General features: G+C 44.7%; 1 protein-coding gene across 5 annotated transcripts in view; it reads right to left on the reverse strand.

Annotated features, from left to right (window-relative positions):
* Positions 1-25,295, reverse strand: part of LOC142582530 (uncharacterized) — a 168,632-nt gene that overhangs the window by 5,678 nt on the left and 137,659 nt on the right. For all 5 annotated transcript variants that reach the window (XM_075692397.1, XM_075692360.1, XM_075692370.1 and 2 more), the window contains 2 exons: positions 20,672-20,973; positions 17,593-17,799 (listed from right to left, as the gene is read on the reverse strand). In XM_075692397.1, coding sequence (XP_075548512.1) covers positions 17,593-17,799; positions 20,672-20,973 — 509 coding nt within the window. The remainder of the gene's footprint in view (positions 1-17,592; positions 17,800-20,671; positions 20,974-25,295) is intronic.

Consider the following 25,295-nt stretch of genomic DNA (forward strand, 5'->3'; position numbering starts at 1 on the left):
CTCACATGAGAGGAAAATAAAGAAGGCACCTGGTCGTGGCACGCGAAGCCACGGCTTGCGGTTCTTTTTTGGCATCAACATGGCCCAACATGGCTCCTGTGGTGACTCCATTTCACTTTCCCTAAGCAAATTTGCAGGTGAGGGCCACAGTAGGGTAGATGCATTAAAGGTAAATAATGTCAGAGACTTATGTGCATTCTCAAACTTTAAACACAAAACTTCAAGAGTTGCTTGTATAAGAACAGCAAGCCATTTCATAAAAAGAAAAGTCAGGCTCACAAAGATTTGCCAATTATGGTTGCACTTTCTGCTTCTATGAGGATGCATTTTATTATTACAGCAGTCAACTTCCATTAATTTGATCTTGACATGATCGTCAAAATTGATAAAATTATCTGGCAAGTCGGATTCAAAAAAAGAGGGAAAAAAATAATTGCTGCTTTGTTTGGCAGTACTTGGCCACTTCTAAAACACCCCTGAATTTAATCCGCACACACTTTTTATTGTTTTGAAGTCAAAAACTAACATAGGAATGATATTAGAGCTTCTAAGAACGAGAAAGGGGGTTAACCGAGGAGCCCAATTTTTATTAATCATATCATGAGAAGCCAACAAAGAAACCAAGGACAACATAGGGGAAATTACTTGTACTTACTAATTGAATTAGATAAATTATAAATTAATAGCAATGAAAGTGGATGCAAAAACAACTTGCCGCAGGTGGGGAACGATCCCACGTCTTCGTATTACGTGCACAATGTTTTTTCATCCACTTTCATCTGCGTTGCTTACAGTAACTTCCCAAAGTCATGAATCACCAACCGGCCCACACTCACGCTCTGCTTTGCTATTCAGATTGTATTCGACTTGAGAATTCATTATTAAAATTTATGAAATAGCTGTTTCCATTCGAATGTAACGCATGACAGCACTTTTGAAGTCTCGAAGGTGAGGGGCCGATGTACGTGAGGTCTCTCATTCTGAATGATTGTGCTGCTAAAGAGTTGTGGCTGTTGCGCAAATGCGCACCAGTTCCCGAGAGAATTAACGCATGGGTGCTAATCGGTTCTGCTGAACAAGTTCCTAGCTGTCATTCAATATAAATGCCCCGTTTTCGGGCAGCCTGTAAATCTGCAACCCATTAAAACTGGGTGCCCTATGTGGTGCCACACTTATCTTCAACAAACACAGGAGATCTACAAATATCCCCATGTGCACGTGAGGCATGCCCATTTCTTGAATTGTTTTATTGTACTTATGATAGTGCACCGGTTAAATGAAAGGAGCCGTTTATAATATAGAAGCTGCTTAGTTGAGTGGACGTTGAGTGGAACAACATTACATTTAGGTATGAAATATAAGTTAAGCACAACACGTTTTTCTCAGAAATCATACTCGGGAATATTTCTTTCGTTTACACCCCTACAAAAAAGCTGAATGCAGCTACCCCCCCCCCCTTTTTTTAACTGAACAAATTTTGGCATTTTACATCTGGCAATATGATTATCAGGCACCCTGTTCAGTTCTCACCATCTGGGGTTCTTGTACGTGCAACAGAAGTACGACTGTTTTCTCATTTCGTTCCCATCAAATTTAGTGAGCCGGGTTGAACCCGCGAGCTTGAGTTTAGCAGCACAACGCTATATCCACTATGCAGCCACTAATCAAATTACCGTGTTGCGTTTTTTCTTTTGTTAAGCTTGGACTCGATAAAAAATTTCACATGGCTTACGGTCATATAGAGGGTGTATCAGCTAACTTTAGCCAGAGTTTAAAGGGACACTAAATCTCTAAGGCGTCAATATTATAGTGAACAGAGCTTTAATAGTCGAGAAATTGAGGTAAATGCAGGACATGATTAGAGACTCCCCCTGGACATTCAAGCACTTTCCCGCTGACGAAAACACTCCTCAGTTAAATTCTGTCACTAGTGCACAACTAGTCGTTGCAAAAAGCATCCGCAAATTGTATTATAAGATTAAATAAAATGCTACTTGTCCAGTTCCATTTCATGCTCAGAAAAAAGAACTCATTGAAATTACTGTTGACAACGATACGGGGCGGTCTATAAGATTTCGTTTTTCACTCGACCATGCACCGCCCACACTTTCGCATTTCAGTACTTTCCTGACCGCATAGTGCTGCACTAGTTCTGCTGGCTCGCGAAACTCGCGCAAACTGCAAGTAGCAGAGCATTCAACTTCCATGTGACGTCGCAGGATGCCCGAACGGTCTACGCCACTTGACAAACAGTATCTGCAGTGGCGAATCCGCTGCTCTGTGTTGGCTCGGTGTCGCCGTCTGTCACTTGCTGATCTACTCACCGGCGGCAGCAGCAGAGGGCGGTAACGGCGTATGCAACGTCTCCACTCCCCCAGTAGCGTGGCGGGAGATTTGAATTTCGAAAAAGGTTTTCGGACCCTTATGCAATTGTAAACTAAGTCTCTTCTTGGCACTAAACAAGTGTTTCAAGGTTTCTGGAATGATATTTCAATAGTTTACGTCGACTTAGTATTTGCTTTTAGTGCCCCTTTAAAAACATGCCATGTAGCTGGACAGAACCAAGGTAATGTTTGCAGTCGCTTGGAGGTACTCTAACTATCTCTTTAATCTCGCCTAATGAGATAATTAGTCTTCATAAATCAACTTCTCCCTTATTATAATAGATGAAAAGTGTCAATGAGAAAATTGTAGAGCAACATGAAAAACTCCCGATACAGCTTTCTGTTGCTCAATATGTGCTACATAAAAGTGTTTTTCCAAGCATGAAAGAAGCCTGCGAATACAACCAAAGTGCCTCGAGTGGCTTGCCGCATGGCAATTTTGCATGCATTTCTCGCTCAGAACAATAATCTCCGAGAATGCGTCTTGCATGTCGCACTCAGCCAGGCGTGCCGGTGTGAGCATTGGTCACCTTCAGTCGCTTTTTGGTCACCAGTCGCAAATGGTCGCGCGACCACCTCAAGTCGCCGGTATGATTGAGCCTGCTCCGCCAGCAGTTTCGAACAGTGCAACCTTGATGTGGCCCAATCCACTTCCATCGCAGCGTTGAGACAGTAGTTTTTGTTGCAGTGTGCCTTTCTGCAAAGCATGCGCCGCCCCAGCCACTCGTCCCACCCAACCATATTCTAGTACAATCTAGCTATACAGTGAGTTGACGTCGCCATCTTGTTCATCGTTCGAGACAGCCTTTTCTGTTGGATTACACTCAGAAGGTCGCAACTCCGCTCAAATTCAGCAAAAAACTGAAGAAGCCGTTTTCGAACGTCCAAGACAAAGAGTGCGCGCTGTGACAGTGTATTGGCACAGTGCCAAGCTAGCTAGAGGGGAGTGCACCGCAGCCGTCGGGCGAAAAGAAAACTAGAACCATAAAATTGCTCTTGTTGCACTCTTCGATATCTGTAGAATCCTGCGACATTTCATCCAGCAGGATGTGTGCAGCCAGTTTACTAAACATGTGATCAAATTATGTTTTCATGAACAATTAATTTAAAAATTAATGGCATGGTGTACATAAAAACTGAGTTCATAATTGATATGAGCACACATTAAAATACATAATCACTGAAGTTTTGATCATCCTAACTTAAATAACAAAACACTTTATGTCTTAAAACCTCTTCCCCCCTTAACCACTTCATCCCATTCAAGCTGTTTTACGTTGTAGCAACTTTGTGCATTAGAAGATGAAAGTAACAAAAGATTTTTGTTATCTCAGCTGGCTGTTGCAGTAGAGCTATTGTTACATGTGGCAGGCTGAGATTACTGTATTTATATGATAAAACCCCGCTAGCTCTCATTTGCATGCACTGTATATGTTACAATCAAGGTAGCCCAAGGATGTCTTTCCTTGTTTTGTGTAACATTTTTTGAACCACACCTAAGGTATCCATGAATATTGCAATTCAACTGTTTTTCTTTTTTCAACCTTTTGAACAGCCGCATGCTTAAGCTGCAAGTTGCTTGTGTGCTTGCTGAACCTTATTGTGATGAAATCTATTGGCCCCATTGCTACACACGCAAAAGCTCCTATACATTTAGCATAGTCCACAATAAAATTTTGCACATTTACATTCATGCTCAAGAAAGTTGGATTGTGAGAAACCACACAGTGCAAGCACAATCCATGAGCCATATCATAAATACAACAGAATCTTGATGTGGGCGAGTTGGTTTAACATACTTGAAGAGTGCTACAATGACGCGGACTAAAAGAACATGTATGACGGACAGTGCCTGTCTGTTGTTACGTGTTCTTCTTTTAGTCTGCATCTTTGTAGCACTCTTTTCTTCACGTTCATAAATGCACTTAAGATGTCAAGGGTGGATTTACTGGAATTGTTGATACAGGGAACCTACCATATTTTTATGTGCATAACCGGCACCAAAAATTGTTGGGGTGCGGGTTATATGTGAATTTTGCCTCTGGCTTTGGAATTTTGCCCCTGGAAAACTCGATCACGATAAGCTGCACTCAACAGCCAGCACAGTGCAGCAGCACCACTGAAGAGAGGCATCACTGAAGAGAAGTCCAAATATATATAAACTCAAACCTTGTTATAACAAAGTAAATCAAATTCCCCTTGAAATCCCCGTAGAGACCCGTGCATTTAAAACTGCAATTTAACGAAGTGATAATGTCCCACCCAGTAGATCTAATGAACTAGAGTAATCTCGAAACAAAAAAATGCTCGACTGTTGCACATCAAATACATGGCTTTATGCGGGGTTTGGCTCTCATTCGCCGCGGCTGTTGAAAACTCGTGCGTCCCCATGTCGAATACAAATACAAATTTTATCGCATGCATGGCTGTGTAGTAGTCTTGCGAGCCGCAATGCCATCTTCCTATTTCCATGTTTACAATTGCGCACCTCATTGGACACATATTGAAGTATGTGACTATTATGGATATAGCATAATTATGGATATATTTTCCACTGCCACTTCCAACTTTGTTATAACAAGGTTCGAGTATTATATCGTATTTACTCGCGTAATGATCACACTCGCGTAATGACCGCACCACTTAATTTTGTTGTCAAAATTCGATTTTTTTTTTTCATTTCCCCTGTAATGACTGCACCCCGAACTTGCCACGGCGATATGTTATGTGCCAAGTCTAGTTAATCGTCAGCTTATCGTCGCGCGCTTTCCCTTCCGCTTGCCACCATAGTTACACTTACAGTGTACTAGAATAGGGGCAGTGTGCTCACTGCCGCATCTTTGCACCACATCGCCGTGGCACACTCAGCGTCGACTGCTCTGGCACCCGCCAGAGGCACTGCCGCCTGTTTCTCCTGAAAACTTTCCCTCGCTTCGTGTGAAGTGTGTTCTGTTGAATCGACGTGCTGTCGACAGCAAGTCCCGCCGGCGTTTTCAGCAGTATCCTCTGTGCTTGCTCTGTGCTTGACGCTTCACTCAATGTGCACTGTGAGTGAGTGAGAATGGCAAGCTGCCGTCCAAATGACTACTTTGCACCCGGGTGCAGAACTGGCTACAGTCGCGTGAAAGATGCACCAAAGGCGTCTTTTTTCAGCGTTCCACGTGATGAAGAACGGCAAAAGGAATGGGAGAGGAACCTCCACTGTGTAGATAAGACAGTGGATGAATCTTGCGCGGTTTGCGAGTTGCACTTTGAACCGCGATTCATAATTAGGGACTTCGTGCAACTTATATACGGCAAAGAGGTGCGCAGTCCTCGTGAGAAGCCACTGCTATCAGAAAACGCTGTTCCCATGATTCTTCCGAATTTACCACAGTACCTGACGAAGACGACACCGAAGCCCAGGAACAAAAGGAAAAGGTGTGAAAGTGACAAAGCATCTGCGAAGAAAACAAGCTGATGCGCACTGGACAATAACCATTCGAAGTTTTCACCGTCTGCTCCTGGCGCTTCCGGGATAGACCACGACTCGGCGCAAGAGAAGGGCGTTACGGCAGAGCATCAACACTGTTCGTCATTTATTTTTGATCTAAAGACTCCTTTCAAGTATTGGAGTTCACACCAACTTCCCGACCTTGACGGAGTGCATTGTTGCACGTCGACCAACCTAAAAGAAGGCGTTGTAACGTTCGATAAAGTAGTCATGTTCCTCTGCGACAGACAACCTGATGTTTACTGCAAGGTATACATGAGGGGACAACTGATTAGGGACTCAGCCTGAAATCTCAGGAACACGCAGAGAACGTGCTGAAAAGCGTGGACGGGGCAACGTGAAAATGCTTGCTTTAGTATAACACACTTCTGCGCTGCACGCGCCTTACCTGCGAAAAAAACAAAAACGAAGTGGTGGGCGAATTCGGCGTGGTGGTGCTGGAAACGCGGATGCGCGGTCATTGTGGCAAAACCAGACTCGCAATTTTATCTATTACCAGGAGAAAACATGCGCGTGTCCCTTGCTATGGTGACTGCAGCGGCCGTATCAAGCTATTAACGGTGTTAATAGCAAGGTTAGTTCATTCGTGCTTCCAGCAACAAAACATCGCCAACCATCTGTAGATCTACTGCAATAATAGTAATTTAGTTCAGTGCACATTGCGAAGGTGCACCAAAAGAAGTTTCGTGCATTTTACTTTTATTACGGTCAAAACAGCAACGTGCGATAGCCGCTTTACTGCAACGCGTAGGAAAAAGTTTCAGGTGACGCTGCAAACCGCGCCACCTGTTGGCGGCGACATGAAGTGCATCAAGCTCTGCCATGTTGTGAGCACACTATAACTCTTCTAGCACACTGTAGTTCCGCTTTCGCGCTGCTATCGGCTCTGTTTCTGGCTGTGCTTTTGTGTTTTGCGCAGAAAAGCAGTAGAGCCGTCTGCGCGCGCCGTTTTACTCACCGACGGCGCAACGTCACTATGAGACCATGACGTCACCACTCTTCGATCGGAGGGCGGGCGATTTGAACTGCGCTAGAGGTACGCGGATGCTTTAGAATGTATTTTCTCTTAAAAGAAGTCTCTCCGTGGCACAAAACAAGCGTTTCGAGGTTTCTGGGATGGTATTTCAACAGTCCACGTTGACTTAATATTGACATTTAGTGTCCCTTTAAGTAGATGCCCCATTTCATTACTTTCATCACTTTCCGCACTTCCATGACAAGAAGAGCTACTACCAAACTTGGCTTTATTATGTGTATGCTTTATAACGGTTGTGGTCAACAACAACAAAAAACGCGCCTTTCGCATCTTCTCATCTGCACTCGTGGGCCCGCAACAAATCGCGAGCGGAAACGATAGTAGCCACGTTTACTCTGATACGTTAGAAGTGTACCCTATTCATACGCCAATGCTTGTAACACAGCTAAGATATTCGCCCACCCTTAGCGGAAACGTGCCATATTAGGATAGTAGTGAAGACAGATGCCGCAGTTTCCGTAGCATGCCGGCCATGTGTTTCTATGTCAGTGGCAGCTAAGCGCGCATCTGCTGCTGTCCCCTCAAAGTGGACATGGCTATGTTATTGCCGCATACTTGCCGATATTAACGATATTATTCATTATTGATACGGAAGAAACTACAGTATTTCAATGCACGTGATGTACTCAAGATAAGAAAAAAAAAAATCGCATTTGGTGCGTTCGGCTTGCTCCGCTGGCTGCCATTTTTGTTTTAGTGTCCGGCACTACATACAGCGGCAGCTGCCTATTTGTTGACCTGTTGTCATCCCGCGGCAAATGTGGGATGAAAAAAAATTCTTTTCGCAGGAAATTTAACCAGCGTAATGATCGCACCACTGAATTTACGTCAATTTTTTTTTACAAGAAAGTGCGATCATTATGCGAGTAAATACGGTAATTTTATAAATTTTTATATTTGGAGGCGATAGCTACATACCATTGAAAGCATCTAACTCCACTGTTCCAACTTGGCTAGGTAGCATGATTAACATTTTTTTGTATGTATATTAAAGTGCACAAAATCAAACATTTACATTGCTGTGGCCACGACAGCACTGATATCGCACATACAGTTAAACCTCAATATAATGAACCCCAATATTATAGAACTCTTTATATAAAGAAGTATTTGACTTTCTATCGGACACTATGCGTATTGAACCTCGGTATAAGTGTATTTGTACACAATTTTATTATGAAATTTTACTGCCCCCCAAAGGAATACAGAGACAATAAATGGAAACTTCTGCAGATGGTCAAATGGTTGAATTACATGCAGCTGTTTGCAAATGCACCTCAAACTACGACCGAAGCAGAGCAGCACCATGTGTATAAAGTCTAAGAGCGATAAGATCCCTATCCTGCCCTGCACTGTGTGCATTGGATGAGAGTGAAAACTTGTGAGGGTGAGCCAAAAAAGGATAGTGGTTTGGTGAGTGCAGTCTTCCCACGCGAGCAAGGAGAAAGAGGTGAGCAGTGAGCTTATGGTAACACGACTAAGTGGGTAAAGGGGTGGGGGCAGGTTGGCATACGCTTCCTTTTCAAGTGCAAGTTGCGCTGTGCATGGCAGTCAGCTTGGCTGAGTAACATACGCAGGCCGCATGCCCTGTTCTAGCGGTAATCTCCCACACATGCAAAGACTGGGCGAATTCAGATGGTGTGGCATCTTGTGCTGTCTTCCCGCATGTTTAGTGCTGGAAGTTGTACAGTCTCGAGTCTTGGAGATGCGCTGAAAAGAGAGGCAGGCGAAGCATTCGCCCCCCGCTCCTGGCATTTTTCATGATAGCATCGCCCTACTGCGGGCGACACCATCAGCCGTGGGGGCAGGCTGAATGCAAAAGTGAGGCTGGCTTCGTTTTGTACTGCAAATGCCAAGGTATCGTCGACACAGCAGGAAACTACCTTTCGTGGTCAATTCTCAAATTCAACAAAATTTTTTTTTCTTACACAAATTTGCTTTTTCTGATGGTCCGATAATTCAGAAAACATTGTGGCCCCTTCCTTGCAAAAGAAGATGCACCGGAAAAAGTACTTATTTGCGTAAAAGATTGAATTTCAGTATAACGAAGTAAACTGCCAATTTTACCGACTACATTATATTGAGGTTTAACTGTACAATACAAATTAATTCACTAGACTCCCGAGCTGCCCTGGTGAGATAGGATTTTAATTACAGTAGTACGTGCGAATTACTTCCAGGCTAGTGCCCAAGATGGTTGATGCTGCAGATGCCCTAGTTAATGATAACAATTACCGTATTTACTTAAATCTACTTGAATCTAATTTACTTGAATCGTACTTACCCGAATGTCCAAAGACAGAAAAAGAAGAAAAAAAAAAAAACCTTACCTCAAATTTAGGCTGAACAAAAAAGTGAGGACAGCATTGACAAAATGAAAGCAGCATTTATTTAATATGAACATGCCGAACTCACTCTACGTCATCATCGCTGCCAGCCTCGTACGCTTGCGTAAGTGCGCAAGCTTGCGTCCGCACGGCGCGATCTTGGTGAATAGCTCCTGTCTGTTATTGCGCATGTATGTCCCTTATCGCTGTCATCTCCTCATTGCGATGCATGCGAAAAGTTGCCCCCTCCAACGATGGACGTTTTTCTCATCAGTGCCGAAGTCCGGCCTGGCTTGAACATTTGACGATGCCTCTGCGACTAGCGCAACTTTTAGTTTGAAAGCAGCACTATAGTGGCATCGCCTGTTTGGTGCCATTGCGGTAGTGCCACGCACCACACCGATACGACACAGGTCCAATTGGCGACATCGCTCATGTCCTTCAGTTGGCTACTGGTGCGGCTAGTAATGGCTATGATACTGACTTTTCCAGATGGCACCATATTTATGATTTTCGATCACAAACTGGCGCATTTTTTAAAATATTAGAGTTTGGTATACAATATTTGAAAAAAAAAATCATCGGCCTAGATTCGAATAAACATGGTAGCAGTCTGCAAAATCCAGGCTGTCTGCCTGGCTCTTGCTTTTGCCTGGCTGTCTGCCAGCACCACATTAGAACAACGCTTAAAACAAATCCCCATTACCAAAAAAATCAGGCCCATCTGTTGCAGGGACGCTCGACTCTCTTGCACCCCTTTATTCATTTTCCCTGCATGGTCTGGTACCCATATTAATACTCGCATCTACAGTCGAACCTCGGTATATCGAACAGCGCGGTTATTGCGAAATACAGTCGAACGCGACTATATCGAACCCATTTACATAGAATTATTTTTTATATCGAACAATTTCTGGTCACGGTGTAGTTACAATGAGTATATATAGTAAAGATTACGCTTACATCGAACAAATATAGCAGCTACTCCCGATATATCGAACGTAAATTGGCAGAAAAGTGCCCCCAGAAGTTGGCTTTTCCTCGCGGTAGCGAGGAAACCCAGCGGCGCGGCTCCATTTAACTGCTCTCCCTACCGTGACCGCGCTGCCTCGGGCTGCTCGGGCGAGCCGTGGACACCCCCCTGCAAAAAATGATCCTGGCCCGCCTGCAGCGCTTGCTCATATAGCCAATCAGAGGCTCTTGTGCTTTTGTTGTGCAAGATGGCGAAAGTGCGAGTTGTCTCGCTGCTTTCCAGGTACATTGTGTTTGCGCCTTGTGGCCTTTCTTTTGCAGTGTTGCCGTGATGAAGCGGCAGAATTCGCCTTTCGACGCGAAGCTCAACATCATAAATCGGGTCGAACACGATGAGAAGTCGGATGTCCCCACAGCGTGCAAGATTCCGAGGACCACTCTCGGCACAATTAAGGCTAAAGCGGCCAGACTCGCGACCCGATCCCCGTGACGCCCGACACGTACGCACGACCGTGTACGAGTGGTTCTTCATACGTGCTGGTTTCCGCGTTCTCGGTGATGACTGTAAATTCTGATGAAGGCGACGAAGCTGTTGCCGGTGTTGCCGAAATTTGGAGCGAGCTGTCAGAATTTTCGGGATGAATCAACGGTGGACGAGTTTGTGAGTGCAAATGATGGTGTCGCAACCATGGGAGAGCCCGAAAATGAAGACTACTTAACCGATAAATCCTACTGAGCACAAATAAAAGTGGGCACAATGAGGAAAGCAACGACGGTAATTTGCCCACATCCTCCGAAGTGCTTGGTGCACTCGCACTAGTCCGGTGCTTCTGTGCGAATGTGGAAGGTTGCTGCCTCAGCTGTTCCGACTCCTTAGACAATGTGGGGAAGTGCGTTCGTCGCAGGCAGTGAAATTACCCAAGCAGAAGAAGATGCAGGACTAACTTATGCGAAACTGTGCTAGTTTCATCAATAAAGTGATTTTATAAATGGTATGTGCTTTTATGAAATCCAATTATTTAGCAGGCTTATATCGAATTATGCTCTATATTGAACTGATAGGCGTTTTTTTGAGAGTTTGGTATAGCCGAGTTCGACTAGTTTGATATAGCCTGAATTCAATATGAATTCAAATCATGTCAAAAATGAGTAAAAAAACTTCTGCAAATCAATCAATGAACCAAGGGTGCGATCAGGGAACATTGTTCGGAGCACGCATTTGGCTATGCCATGCGCAATTGGCCTAGGCCAATCGCTGTACAATCACTCGCAGTGCAAATGAACATGTGCTCTCTGAACAACGATCTCCGATTGCACCCCAATCGTGGCGCAGTTCAAAGCTCACTCAAAGCCCCAATGCTCACTCAAAGCTAATTTATTTGGCTGAAAGCACTGCAGCAGTGTAGCCTGCTTCTTACTGACAGCCTTGTGCTTAAACACCGAGTCCTCATCATAGTCTAAACGATCCACAAGCAATAGACCGGCGGAGTTGAAGGACCACAGCAGCTACAGCCTCAGTTGAAGTCGGGAGCGGGGCAACATCAGCGCTTGTGGGATCAACCTCTGCAGTCTCTCCATTTGGCGGCGACTTCTGCTGCGATCTCCACGTCGGTAAATCGAAGCATCTTGAAACACAGTCAAGGTTAAACCCCATGAGAACGATCTTGAAAGCGACGAGCGACGGCTTCGAGCGACAAAACGAGCTGTCGCTTGAATAGATCGCTCGGTCTCGTCGCTTGATCGCTTGGTTCTGAAAATCGAGAATTCGTAGCCCAGAAGTGCTATGAGCGACTACGAAGCCGGAACTGGATGTACATTATTCAAGTACTACTGATTGTCACACAGAACGAGCACACGATTGAATTTTTACAGCTGAGAAGAACGAACTGCAAGACCTTCAGAAATATTTTATGCTGCTTTTTACAGTAAAACACAACATTAATAAAGCAGGCGTCGCACAAGTTTTAATGCATATTTGTTGCCCTCCTTTATCGGCAACACCGGGAAGACGTCGATCAAAATTGTCACTCACATGGGGTACGACTTGTAGGCGACGAGCAAACGCGACAGCCATCTCCGTCACATCGCTTGTTGCTGTCGCACGCAAGATTGCTTGCACGGGGTTTATACTTTAATAACAAAGTATTAAGTGGCGTCTGCCAAGGCATCTATGAGTGAGTCCCCAGTGAGTGCGCGCTCTCGCGTTTTTTTGTGGATGCAAACCGGCAGTCCTCGGGATGCACAGCAGGCGCAGAGTGCGGCACCTACGGCTGCACCGTGGAGTCAGTGCGGCAAATGCAATGCGTCATTGACGTTGTTGAACTAGCCAACCCGCCGCATGCGTACGCCGCTGCGTCGAAATGGTGCCCTCGACGCGATCAATGTGTGCAGCTATAGTATGGTGCACTGGAATAGCTAGCTATACAGCAAAAGCTCGTTAATTCGGATCTCACGAGTCCGGGAAAAATGTCAGAATTATCCGAATGCCAAATTAATGAATGAACAGGAAAAACAACAATAAAATCAAGTTGGAGAAGCATACCTTTATTTACTGAAGTAATATGCAATAGTCGTATGCTTTTTCGCGCAGATTCCAGCTGACATCACAATTTTTCTTAACTCTTCCAAGTGGCCAACAGCCTGCAAACTGTCGGAAGTGCTCAGGTAAACGTCCTCCAATATCAAAAGCGCCTCCGTGACTTCTCGTGAGGTGCGATGAGATCGCAGCCGTACCTCGTCACATTACTCTTTGTCTGAATCATGGTCTTCCCGGGCACCCGTGACATCATTAATAATTTCTTCATCGGTCAGGAGACCAGTCATGGTGACACAATCATCAATCGCGATGTAGTCCTGAAGGGTCACATCTGTGGGAAGGACAGCATCGAAAATTGGGCAGTCATCATCGGTGGACTCGGCTGACACCTCGTCAGCTACTGCCGCATGCTCGGACCTCACAGAACCGCTGTGCCGAAAACAGTTGGTGATGACTTGGGGAGCTGTATCTTTCCACACGTGGGTGATGATGTACACTGCACCGAGTAAGTCCACTCCATAGAGCTTTTCAACTTTTGAGCATAAGATCATTCGCTGTAGCAGGTGCTTTCGGTACTTCGACTTCACGTAGTGAATGATACCCTGGTCCATCGGCTGAAGGGCACATGTAGTGTTGGGCGGCAAAAAAAGATACCTTGATGCTGTTCAGTTCGACTGTACAGTTATGGTGCACTGCAGTTGTCAAGAACCATAATTATCTTGCGGTCCTTAGACGTGAAGTGCCGACCTAACTGCTGCAGCCACCCTCGAAAAATGTCCGAGGTCATCCAAGCCTTCCTGTTCGCTCTCTACTTGACATGAAGGCTTTTGATGTTTTTAAAACAACGTGGCTTATGCGCCTTCCCGATGACAAGTGGCAAGCGCTCCGTGCCAGTCATATTGGCGGCAAGAAGCACAGTTATCCTTTGCTTGCACTTCTTGCCACCAATGCACGGGTTCCCTTTGAAGGTCACCGTCTTGTCGGGCAGAGCTCTGAAAAATAGAGCAGTTTCGTCTGCATTGAACACGTCACTTGGCTCATATGCAGTGATGTGCTCAAGCAGCTTCACATTTTTCCACTGGTTGGTCATGCTTTCGTCAACGCTGGCCTTTTTACCGCACACACTTCTGAAGACGAGTTTGTGTCTCTCCCGAAACCTCGCAAACCAGCCTTCTGAAGCTATGAACGATTCAATGTTCACCATTGCAGCGTACTTCTCACCATGTGCCATGATGACAGGTCTGCTCGAAGGCATATGTGTGATGTGACAGTCAGTAGCCCACTGGAGCAAAGCTTCTTCGAGCTGGGGATGAGCTGTAGTTTGCAATCGCTTTCATGATGCATGAAACTTCTCGCTTTCGAAGACTTGAAGAATCTGTTGTTCATTTTTCATGTACGTTCCCAATGTGCTCCGCTTCACATGGTACTTGGTCATAATGTGCTGTCGCGATTCGTCATTCTTCAAAGCCTGCGAAATTTCCACCTTAGTCTCCAAGTTCTTGGCTTCGTACTTCTGCTGCTGTGCTGGCGTTGCAATCACTGTAGTGCACGATTGGTGGTGGTATGCAAAACACGGCCACAACAAAAAACGAAAACTCCGCAAGAAGAGATGATGCCTACTCGACAACACAAGGGAAAATGGCGTCGAAGGTGCAGTGGAGCGAAGAAAGAAGATATCGATGTTCGGTGACGCTGCGATCGCCCGCACCAATTGATGATGATGGCGATGCCTCTCAGGTTTCGGTTTCACTTCAGTGGTGCCAGCGCTGCTTTACCACACTTTCGTGTAGCAGCAGCCGTCAGCATTTGTCCGAATTAAGCGGTGCGGGGCCGAATTCTGACGAATTAACGAAGGTTTGGTCCCATACAAACTATTTACTAAGGTAATCGCAAATAGAATCAGGAACACCTTAGACTTCTGTCGAGCAAAGGACCAGGCAGGATTCCGTAAAGGCTACTCAACAATAGACCATATTCAGACTATCAATCAGGTGATAGAGAAATGTGCGGAATATAACCAACCCTTATATATAGCTTTCATTGATTACGAGAAAGCGTTTGATTCTGTCGAAACCTCAGCAGTCATGGAGGCATTACGGAATCAGGGTGTAGACGAGCCGTATGGAAAAATACTGAAAGATATCTATAGCGGCTCCACAGCCACCGTAGTCCTCCATAAAGAAAGCAACAAAATCCCAATAAAGAAAGGCGTCAGGCAGGGAGATACGATCTCTCCAATGCTATTCACAGCGTGTTTACAGGAGGTATTCAGAGACCTGGATTGGGAAGAATTGGGGATAAAAGTTAATGGAGAATATCTTAGTAACTTGCGATTCACTGATGATATTGCCTTGCTTAGTAACTCAGGGGACCAATTGCAATGCATGCTCACTGACCTGGAGAGGCAAAGCAGAAGAGTGGGCCTAAAAATTAATCTGCAGCAAACTAAAGTAATATTTAACAGTCTCGGAAGAGAACGGCAATTTACAATAGGTGGTGAGGCACTGGAAGTGGTAAGGGAATACATCTATTTAGGGCAGGTAGTGACGGCGGATCCGGATCATGAGACGGAAATAATCAGAAGAATAAGAATGGGCTGGGGTGCGTTTGGCAGGCATTCTCAGATCATGAACAGCAGATTGCCTTTATCCCTCAAGAGAAAAGCTTATAATAGCTATCTCTTACCAGTACTTACCTAGGGGCAGAAAACTGGAAGTTTATGAAAAGGGTTCTACTTAAATTGAGGACGACTCAACGAGCTATGGAAAGAAGAATGATGGGTGTAACGTTAAGGGATAAGGAAAGAGCAGATTGGGTGAGGGAACAAACGCGAGTTAATGACATCTTAGTTGAAATCAAGAAAAATAAATGGGCATGGGCAGTACATGTAATGAGGAGGTGAGATAAACCGATGGTCATTAAGGGTTACGGACTGGATTCCAAGGGAAGGGACCAGGGGGCAGCAGAAAGTTAGGTGGGCGGATGAGATTAAGAAGTTTGCAGGGACGACATGGCCACGATTAGTACATGACCGGGGTTGTTGGAGAAGTATGGGAGAGGCCTTTGCCCTGCAGTGGGCGTAACCAGGCTGATGATGATGATGATGGTCCCATAGACTAACATGCACTTTGGCCGGGACCAATAGAGCCATCCGAATTTCTGTATTAACGGGTGTCAAATTAACGAGTTTTTATTGTAGTGCGCGGCAGTCAGGAACACCCACCGCGCCACCGCTATCTTTTAGTGTGTTGCGGGAAAGCTCACCGCCTGTCTACAGAGTGCATGCTGTCTGGGGTGGCGGAGTTCGATATATCCATTTCACGTCCGACCCCGTTGAAAATAAAAAATAAGAAATGCATGCTATTTTTCAGGTGATATAGAAAGTGTTCAATACATGCAATTATTCTATATATCCATGTTCGATATACCAAGGTTTGACAGTACTTACTCTTGACGACAATCGCTCATGTTCATAGTCATGTGTACTCATACCAATGGGTACCTGCATTCCAGTTCACACTCACGTCTACTCACACTCATATGTATGGGTAGTACTTGCTCACATCACATATGCTCACACTCACCAACATTAACTCCCATTCATACTCACATCCACTTGTACCAACCGGCACTCATTCACATTAAAGGGCCCTTCACCAGGCCCCATAGCAAATTTTGGTTATACGCTGCAAGTTGTTACGGGTTCTAGGGTGCGTTCTGCCGCAAAAATTTTTCAAGCTGGCTGATTAATAGCCGAGATATAAATATTTCAGTGCCGCGAACCCATGATTTCAGCAGGCGCGCCCCACTGCATAGCGAGACTCCCTCTCCACTTGCCACGTCTAGCCTTCGCAAGCGAAATTCCTTCCCTGCATTCTCCCATGCCGGACCTCGAGGATCGCGTGAGACATACGTCACGAGCCCCGCCTTCACTTTCTTTTTTCTTTTTTCCGGTGATGCGATTTTCCGCTGGTGGCATTGCGCGTGAGCTGCTATTGTTTCGCGCAGCGCACGATTTTTCGTGCTGTGCACAAGCACACATGACTAGCAGTATAATTCAGTGCTACACAAATACTGAGGCAGAACAAGCGGATCACACAGCATGATAACGCGCTGGAACACGGTAGAAAATGGCATAGTTTTGGTGCCTTCGCACGTGACCACACCGGCACTCACTCACATCCACTCACATGTACTCAATCGTCTACCTTACAGTCACGTGCACTTACTTATGCTCATACTCGCATTCACTCATATTCTTCGTTGTTCACTCACACTCATGTCTTTGAAATGAGTGCGAGAGAGTTGAGTGAGTGAACTCATGAGTGCGTAGGCCGACTTATGGTAGATTGCACTTTCAATGCTCGAATCAGTCGCACGTGACGTACATTCAGTCCAGGTGTTTTTCTCTCACCCTTTTGTGTGCTAATGAAATCTAATAACTTGATTAGCAGCGAAACTTCATGTTGAGAAAGCCGTAAAATAAGCCTCAAAATCATCAGCCTAAACAAGTTCTGATCCTTTCTTTGTATAAACAACTGGAATCATCCTTCAGTCATTCATGCACCTCAACATGCAAGCACACTTGGGTCATTGGGAATATTATGAAAGGGCGAAATGGAAGGGCAACTTGTGGTGGGAGGGTCATGCTGCCTCTTGGATTTCTGGGCTGCTAGGCAGGTGCACAGCAATGTTTCCTTATGGTGCTTAGGGAAGCGCTGAGCTGCTTGCGCCACAACCCACAACGAAGTTTAGGGGAGCTGCTGTCAGAAGGCGTGATTGTGGAAACTACTACCAGAAACTTGTCTCTTTCAAGCACCCTCAAATGAGTAGGAGAAAGTCACCTTAGGAGGCCTGCCCCTTCGCAGCATTCTCTTGAGGCGCTTTGTACCCCTCCGCGTAGATGGTCCACTGGAGTTGCTGTTCTCAAATGCTTCCAACACTGGTGGCCTAGGAGCTTCTTCAGGAACAGGGCTCTTGACTGCTCTGACAGTAGGCGGTGGGGCATCCTCTGGAGCCAGCACAGGTGGTGCAGATTCCTCTTTGGAAACCTGCAACAGGGCCAATGAAGGATTACTGATGGGAAAATGGGAACTCGACTTCCTCAATAGTCAGATGTGTAGGGTGCTGTATCTCCTAGGCTCCTAAAGCCCAAGACTATCTCGTGGAACTTTAGAGGGACCTTACACCACATGGCTTTACAACATTTGTTTCCCTGCTTGCCATCTGCTATCCCTCTCATTTCATTGCCACAAGTGCATCCAACCAGGCCCGGTGCTGTGCACGTAACACCCAAGATGTGCAAGTTACTCATTTGCAAGAAAGTTTTAGGCTGCCATGGTTGCTTAGTGGCTATGGTGTCTGGCTGCTAAGCACGAGGTGGCGGGATCAAATCCTGGCCATGGCGACCACATTTAGATGGGGGCAAAATGCGAAAACACCTGTGTGCTTAGCTTTCGGTGCACACTAAAGAACCCCAGGTGGTCCAAAATTCCGGAGTCCCCCCAGTAAGGCGTGCCTCATTGTGGTTTGGCACGTAAAACCCCATAATTTAATTTTTTTAAACAAAGTTTGGTGAACACAAATGTTACAGTGTCTCTTTCAGTTTACTTAGGATTTCTATGATGTTACATGAAAAGAATGACCAGAAAAAATGACAAAAAAAGAAGAGAAATTGCAACCATGCCACTCTGTGAATGTGGGCTACCAGCGGAGCTGTAAAAAAGACAAAGCATGCCACTGAGTGTAGAAGTTTACTTGTTTTGGGCTTTTCCCTTCCACATATCTAGAATACTCTGTGAACATGCACAATTGCTACTAATAGCAGCTCAACCTGTCAAGGCGTCCATATTGGATTGCGCCAAGCATCTCAAAACGCTAGCTTGCCCACAAGGAATTCATAAGGCCGTTCTATTCTGCTTGTTGATGCATGCATCCATGGGGTAATGGTTTCAATGTCAGGCTTCTGTGCTAGAGGCACCATGTTCAAATCTGGCCAGCAGATGAATTTAATAATGTTTGTTTTATTTATTTATTACAACATACTTTGGTGAAAATAACAAATATACAAAGTTGATAAGATATTTTAAGTCAAAAGGATGAAGTTTAGGCGAATCCATGTAGTTCCCATTATTCCCATGCTGACTGAACTGCCCCGATTGCAGCTCCCGTAGACACTAGTGCCAGAGTTCCTACTAGTAATTATTGTACAAAACGATGTATTGGGTGGTTTCTTAGCTTTCCTCTTGCTACACCAGGTGTCAGCACATGCCTTACTGGTTTGCTTTGCCTCCTCATAGAGGGTGCAGGAGCTTTGAGGCACGGACATCGAAAAATGCATGAAAGGGTAGACATATGCTGCTCCACTGTAAAATGACTTGATTTTAGCCAAAAACAAAATGAGCAACATCCTTACACTGCAGTGTGCCACAACATGCTAAACTGACTTCTTTTGCTTTGATTACTTAGGGATTCTATGGCATTATGTGAAAGCAATGACCAAGGTAAACAATGAAAAATGACTTGATTTTAGCCAAAAACAAAATGTGCAACATCCTTACAAAATTGCACTGTGCCACAACATGCTAAACTCGCTTAATTCTTTTGCTTTTATTTTGTTACTACAATATTGAATACTAACTACTCCTGTTAAGTCATACTTTGCCAGTCACACCACTGTACTAATAATGCTGCTTATCAAGGCCACAAAAGGTAGTGAAAACAAAATTATGGTTTTTAGATGCGAAAACCACGATCCGATTGTGAGGCACGCCATAGTGGGGGACTCCAGATTAATTTTGACCACCTGGGGTTCTTTAACGTGCACCTAACTAAGTACACGGATATTTTTGCTTTTCACCCCCATCGAAATGTGGCCGCCGTGGCCGGGATTTGATCCTGCGACCTCGTGCTTAGCTTCCTCCAATGAGGAAGTTGAAGGTAATTATTTGTTTCTTGGCTTGTATGCATAACTTTCGCTGGTCATGATGAAATACTGTTACATGCTATTTGCTCAACTAAGAGTACAGCCTTAAAACTTACGATTGTAATAACACATTTCTATTTCTTTTAAATCTTGATTGCCATGCACAAGTTTGCTTTTACTCGGGGACCCAATGCATACTTTCCAACCTGCAAACATCAAAATTCATGTCAATCCAACAGACATGACAATGAAGGGTGGAATGGGAATAGCACACATTTAAAAAAATGTTTACCTTGAGCACACACCTTCTGTGGGATACATACCCAACTTATACACACACACAAACTTCAAACAACTGTGGCTGAAAACCAATGCATTGTTATTACATCAGTGATTTCTCAGTGCCATTGCTGTTGATTTCACCCGTTTCAGGAACTTGTCTGGGCCACGACTTTGTAGAGATGCCCTTTCCTGATGCTAATGCCCATCGCGCTTTTCACTTTCGTGAGTGGTCAGGAGAAGCTCTGCCCTGCGTGGAGCATCAAACGCGGCCACTCACGAACGCGAAAAGCGCCAAAAGGCATTAGCATTGGGAAAAGGTATCACTATACGAAACCACGGCCCTGAATACACTTATCAAAGCAAATACCCCTCTGATGTCCTTTCACTGACTTCCAAGAGTGTGGTAGAGGATTGACGAGCGAAACCTTTCACAAACAGAATTCATTTTATGTAAAACAAAACATTCGCAATATCATAGAGAGATACCCAATTCCTCAAGCTTTATAAAAAAATTGGAGCAGGTATCCCAATTCAAGTATTTTTTTTTAGCAGTGCATTATAACTGGGGCACATAAATCTGCACCTCATAAGAGGCTTTTCAAACAAGGACCCCCTTGTTACTTTTCATTAACACTCGTGCTGCATGCATTCCTTTGAAGTTTCACTTTTGTCCCCTTTGTCTAGTAGCAATGAAAGCAAGCAAAAACAACACTTGCCTCCACACTGCGGGTACGCCGAGGCCGTAGCTGAGGTTGGCTCTCTACACGGCTGCTTCTTCGCCTGGTTGTAGCGCCCACCAGCTGCTGCTGAGCTGCAACCGGAGACATAGTTGCTGCCTGTGCTGCCTCCTGGGTGCCCGAATCACTGGTGCTTTTTCCCAGCTGTTCAACAACAGGAGCTGCTTCATTTTGTTCCGGAATCTCCATGCCAATCAGACGGACACCACGGCGAGACTTTTTAGGCGGCAGCACCATGCCTTTGTGTCCAGGAATACTCCTGAGGTGGGTTGCCACTGTTTCTGCAGTACGAAGGAATGCAGACGCTTTTGGCAGAACCAGCCAACTTAAAGCAACGTTAAAGTGCTCTTCAATGCTATAACATTATATATTAGAAACATGGTTTGTGTCATACAAAATTCTGTTCATGTTTTTACACGAACGCGGGATTAAAAACTGAAGACTATTTACAATATATATTTATAAAAACAACTGCAGCGTTGACCATTTCAGCCAACAGCTTGAGATCCAGGAGCAGTTCGTCTTTGTTGAGGCGCCCGCGCGCATCGTCAAATAGAAACACGTGGCAGAAGCACCATCCCGGTGGATCTAAATATCGGTGTCAACAGGAGAGTAATAAGGTTTAAGACATGCGACATGCACATTAGTGGAATGCGGGGCAGATGAGGCACTGGCATTAAGTGAGGCGATTTCATATGTAACTGGAGTCACAGCACGCAGCATTTGACATGGGCCTGTGTACCAAAACAATATTGAAACAGCAATGTGAATAATATGTAAAAATTAGGCAAAAAAGAAATCGGGCTTTTCTTCCTTTTAGTAGTTGAAATGCCAGCACTAAGAGAACATAATCATAACATTAGCTCTTTCATGAAGATCAGTTTATTTTGGGAGCACTAGAACTGAATTTTATTAAGAAAATGGTAAACATCTGGTAAGAAAATACGTTTTTTCACTTTTCAGTCGGACACAGTGAGGTTGGGGCCAGCTGAGATGACCACCATGCACTAAGGGTCTAGCAGTCACTTTTGGTGGAGGCCAGTAAAAATGGCACCACATCCTAGAAGGCACAAGGGAACATCTGAATCGAGCACAGATTCGAGAAAAGGCTGACTATGTCACTTGGACTTATATATCTTTGTTTCGATTGGCAAATGACACCCCATTGTATGACAAATGGTTCAACACTGGCAAATTTTGTAGGATGGACTCCATATAGACAGCTTCGCAGTCATGAGAGGAACACAATCTTTATCAGCCCTGTATCAGGAGGCTTACACACAGAGCGAAGGGCTTTTCCCATGCTGGTTCTTTCTTTGCACCACGTTCTAGTAGGGACATTCTAGTATCATGAGCTTAAAAGTCAGAATCGCTGTCATCTGATTTGTCAGCAACTGCGAAACAATAGCAGTTGAATCGCCTTTCCACAAACTCCTAATACGAAACACCAAGTGTTAATTATAAAATCCAGCCCTCTAAGACCCTTCAAGCATGGTTGTCACTCTAGATGACCACCACCTTCAAGAACATGGCAAACTGTAATAATGGAGCCTAGCACTACATTTCTTGCACGACATGAACTTTCTATGCATAAAATATGTTATCCTATGCATGCAACCTAGTAAGGACTGAACATGAGTTCAGGGTGTCTACCAAGTTGACATTTCCAAATTCTTTGAGTTTTCCAGGTTTTCCCTGAGCACCTTTGCGAAATTCCCTGAATGAGCCTGAACTTTGTTTTATGTCAAGACAGGCTGACACCATGTTGCCCAATGCTGTCACTCTGTAGTGAGCATTTCAAAAAAAAAAAAAAAAAAAAACTTAATTCAGTTTGAATAGTAAGGAGTAATGTTTATTTTATTTAAAAAAAAAAAAACAGAAGGAAGGTGTTAGTAAAATGCAGAGCAAAAAAAAAAAAAAAAAAAGGTAAAACCAATTTCAAATTGAGTCAAACATCTTCAAATATGAATGAAAAGGAGATGCATAGATAAGTAAATATTTGTGAATATGAGGTATTTCTATCGACTGATAGCAAGCCCATCGGTATGAGGCCTGTCACACTACTTTGTCACAACTAAGATTCTTTCTCAGCAGCTGGGAAGTCAACCTCAACTGTTCTGACATACTCTCAGCCCGTACACAACATCTCAGTGTTGGGTTTCACTGCTTTAAAGAGTTTATTTTGGTTTGGATAAGGGACACCTGCATTTAGGCATCAGCCAACAGTGTTTTTTTGAGCTCAAGCTCCTTCAAAGAGGCGGCGGCACGCTTGCTTTCCTGGTAATTCCTCAGTGCGTCGATCCTTTCTGTTCTCATCCTCTTTCTGCCATGCGTTCCCCACATGGATCATTTGAAGCATCCTCTTGGTCAGTTGTACAGTCAATGTTCGATTTTTCGGACTTCCTGGGGGCCACAAAAACATCCAAAAAAATCGGGCAGTTCGCAAAAATGAATGCATGTCTTTAACTGCCCTTAAGGGCTAAAATTGCCACAGGCACGTCCGAAAAAGCTCATGAGGCTTGCCAGTACACCTATTAGGCATATCGGTGCTCGTACTGTGACAGGGAACTGGGGTGTACGCATGTATAATTAACGAATACATACTGTGTCCCATGACAATTGCCCCTTCCCAAGCTTGTTATGCTTCACCGCGTAACACTGCTGTACTGAGGCTAAGCTAACTTTCGGAGACTGGCATTACGCAACACGCTGTGCTCCGCGGGCTTCGAAGCCAATCACAAGGATTACAAAGGCGGAGTCGGTGCTATTGCTGACAGCGGCGAATTTTTTCAATGAAAAACACCGCACCGCACGGCAAGAAGCTTAATAGCGAACATAGAAGCAGCTAGGCCCAACGTTGCCGTGGTGATGGCTACAGCTGCCAGCGGATCTGCATGCGAGAGTGCCGATTCGAGGTGGTGAGATAATCAAAATGGAGGTGGTGGTGGCTTTGATTAATGCCATTTCAGACCTGCAGTCAGGGCAATATACATAGACTATATGGAGTACGTGGTGGTTCCGCAAAGCCGTGCGAATTATCGGGCATGTCCAAAAAATTGAGCATCTGGAAAATCAGTCGTTAACTACTCTGGCAATACCTTGTGCCGATGACACAGCGTCAATGACGAGTTGTTGCGATTCCTCTGTTACTGGAGCTGGCATTAACACAACACGCCTCTCGTTCCCTTTCAATAAAGTTAAGCTAATTTTCCCTGATAGAAGCACAAATTCCCTGAGAATTCCCAGTTTTCCTGGTTGGTAGACACCCTGGAGTTTCTTTTCCGACAACTAAGCTAGTGTGAATATTTAATATTTTCGAATATTCGGTTGAATATTATGCTATTTGACATTTGCTTTGGCTTGTAATTTCAGCATTCAAAGTTTTTGAAGCATTCGACATGAACGAATATACATATTTTTCTGTGTATAAGTTGCTCCTATGGTTGCAACACTACGGAAAGTAGAAGAAAAATCTGCGCAGTGGTGATCCAGCCAGTTTAGGATTTCAAGCAAGTTCTGGAGCAGAAAAAAGTGTTATTATGGAGCAGTTTAGGAGCAGCAACACTAGCATTTTGGAGCAGTTTCAGAGCAGAAAACTGTCTTTTTGGAACACTTGGAGTAGTACAGCAGTAATCTGCAGCCATTTGTCAAAGCTTGTTATTACTGTGCAATCAGTAAGTGCTTCTCAACAATGAAGCAAGACAAAACCAATGGCAACCAATGGCAACCAATTATGCTTTGTTACGATCTGCCTGAGGGGGTAGTGACCTTCGAACCTCTCCCGGCCCGCTGCATCGAATCACTTCGTGAAGCGAACAGTGCACCTCCTTCAGACAGCCCCAAGGCACCAGCAAGGCTAGCCACGTTTGGCGGATCGAGTATTGTTAGTTGGTTTGCTGTCGCCTTCACGGGCTAATTGGAGCAAGCAAACTCCTGCAAAAGGGTGTTTTACAGCACACTACCACAGACACTGGTAATCGCCACAATCATTTGACATACGCGGCGGCTAACTGCGGAGTCAGCTCTGGACTCAAGACGTGCCAGCTTGAGTCAAGCGTGACAACCCCTGTCTATGAGGCCCATCTCCGCTCGGTGTGTTCAGTGAAACAAAAGTGCAGGAGTGAGTGTGTGAATCCTCGCCCTCAACGGCGGGTCCTTCGACGACACTGAATGCTCCAATTGGACGAAGGTTGGATGGCAGGGAGGACAGAGGGGGTTTTAAGCAGCCGTTTTTAAAAAAGCTTGTCGTTGTGCTTCGTTTTCAGTCATGCTAAACTGATGTAATGTATTGTTCTCCACCCTTCATGTAGATATTGTAAATAAATCCTGTATTTCTCGTTCTCTATGAGAACAAGTCCCTCCTTTCAACGTTCTTAGTGTGGATAAGTCCGACAACGGCATAGGCCAGCTATGCCTTATTACATGCCAGACTCAAACTCTTACAGTATGTCTTCCCACCAACGGTATACCATGCACTCTATGTTGCAAGCATTTTTACTTCGGTAGACAAGGAACTTAATTTTGTAAACAAAATTTTGTAGGCTAAAGAGAACAAAGATATGCACTTAAAGCTCTAAACAGCTCCAAGTCCTGCCAGTACACT

Source organism: Dermacentor variabilis, chromosome 1, assembly GCF_050947875.1.
Source record: "Dermacentor variabilis isolate Ectoservices chromosome 1, ASM5094787v1, whole genome shotgun sequence".
NCBI lineage: Eukaryota > Metazoa > Arthropoda > Arachnida > Ixodida > Ixodidae > Dermacentor > Dermacentor variabilis.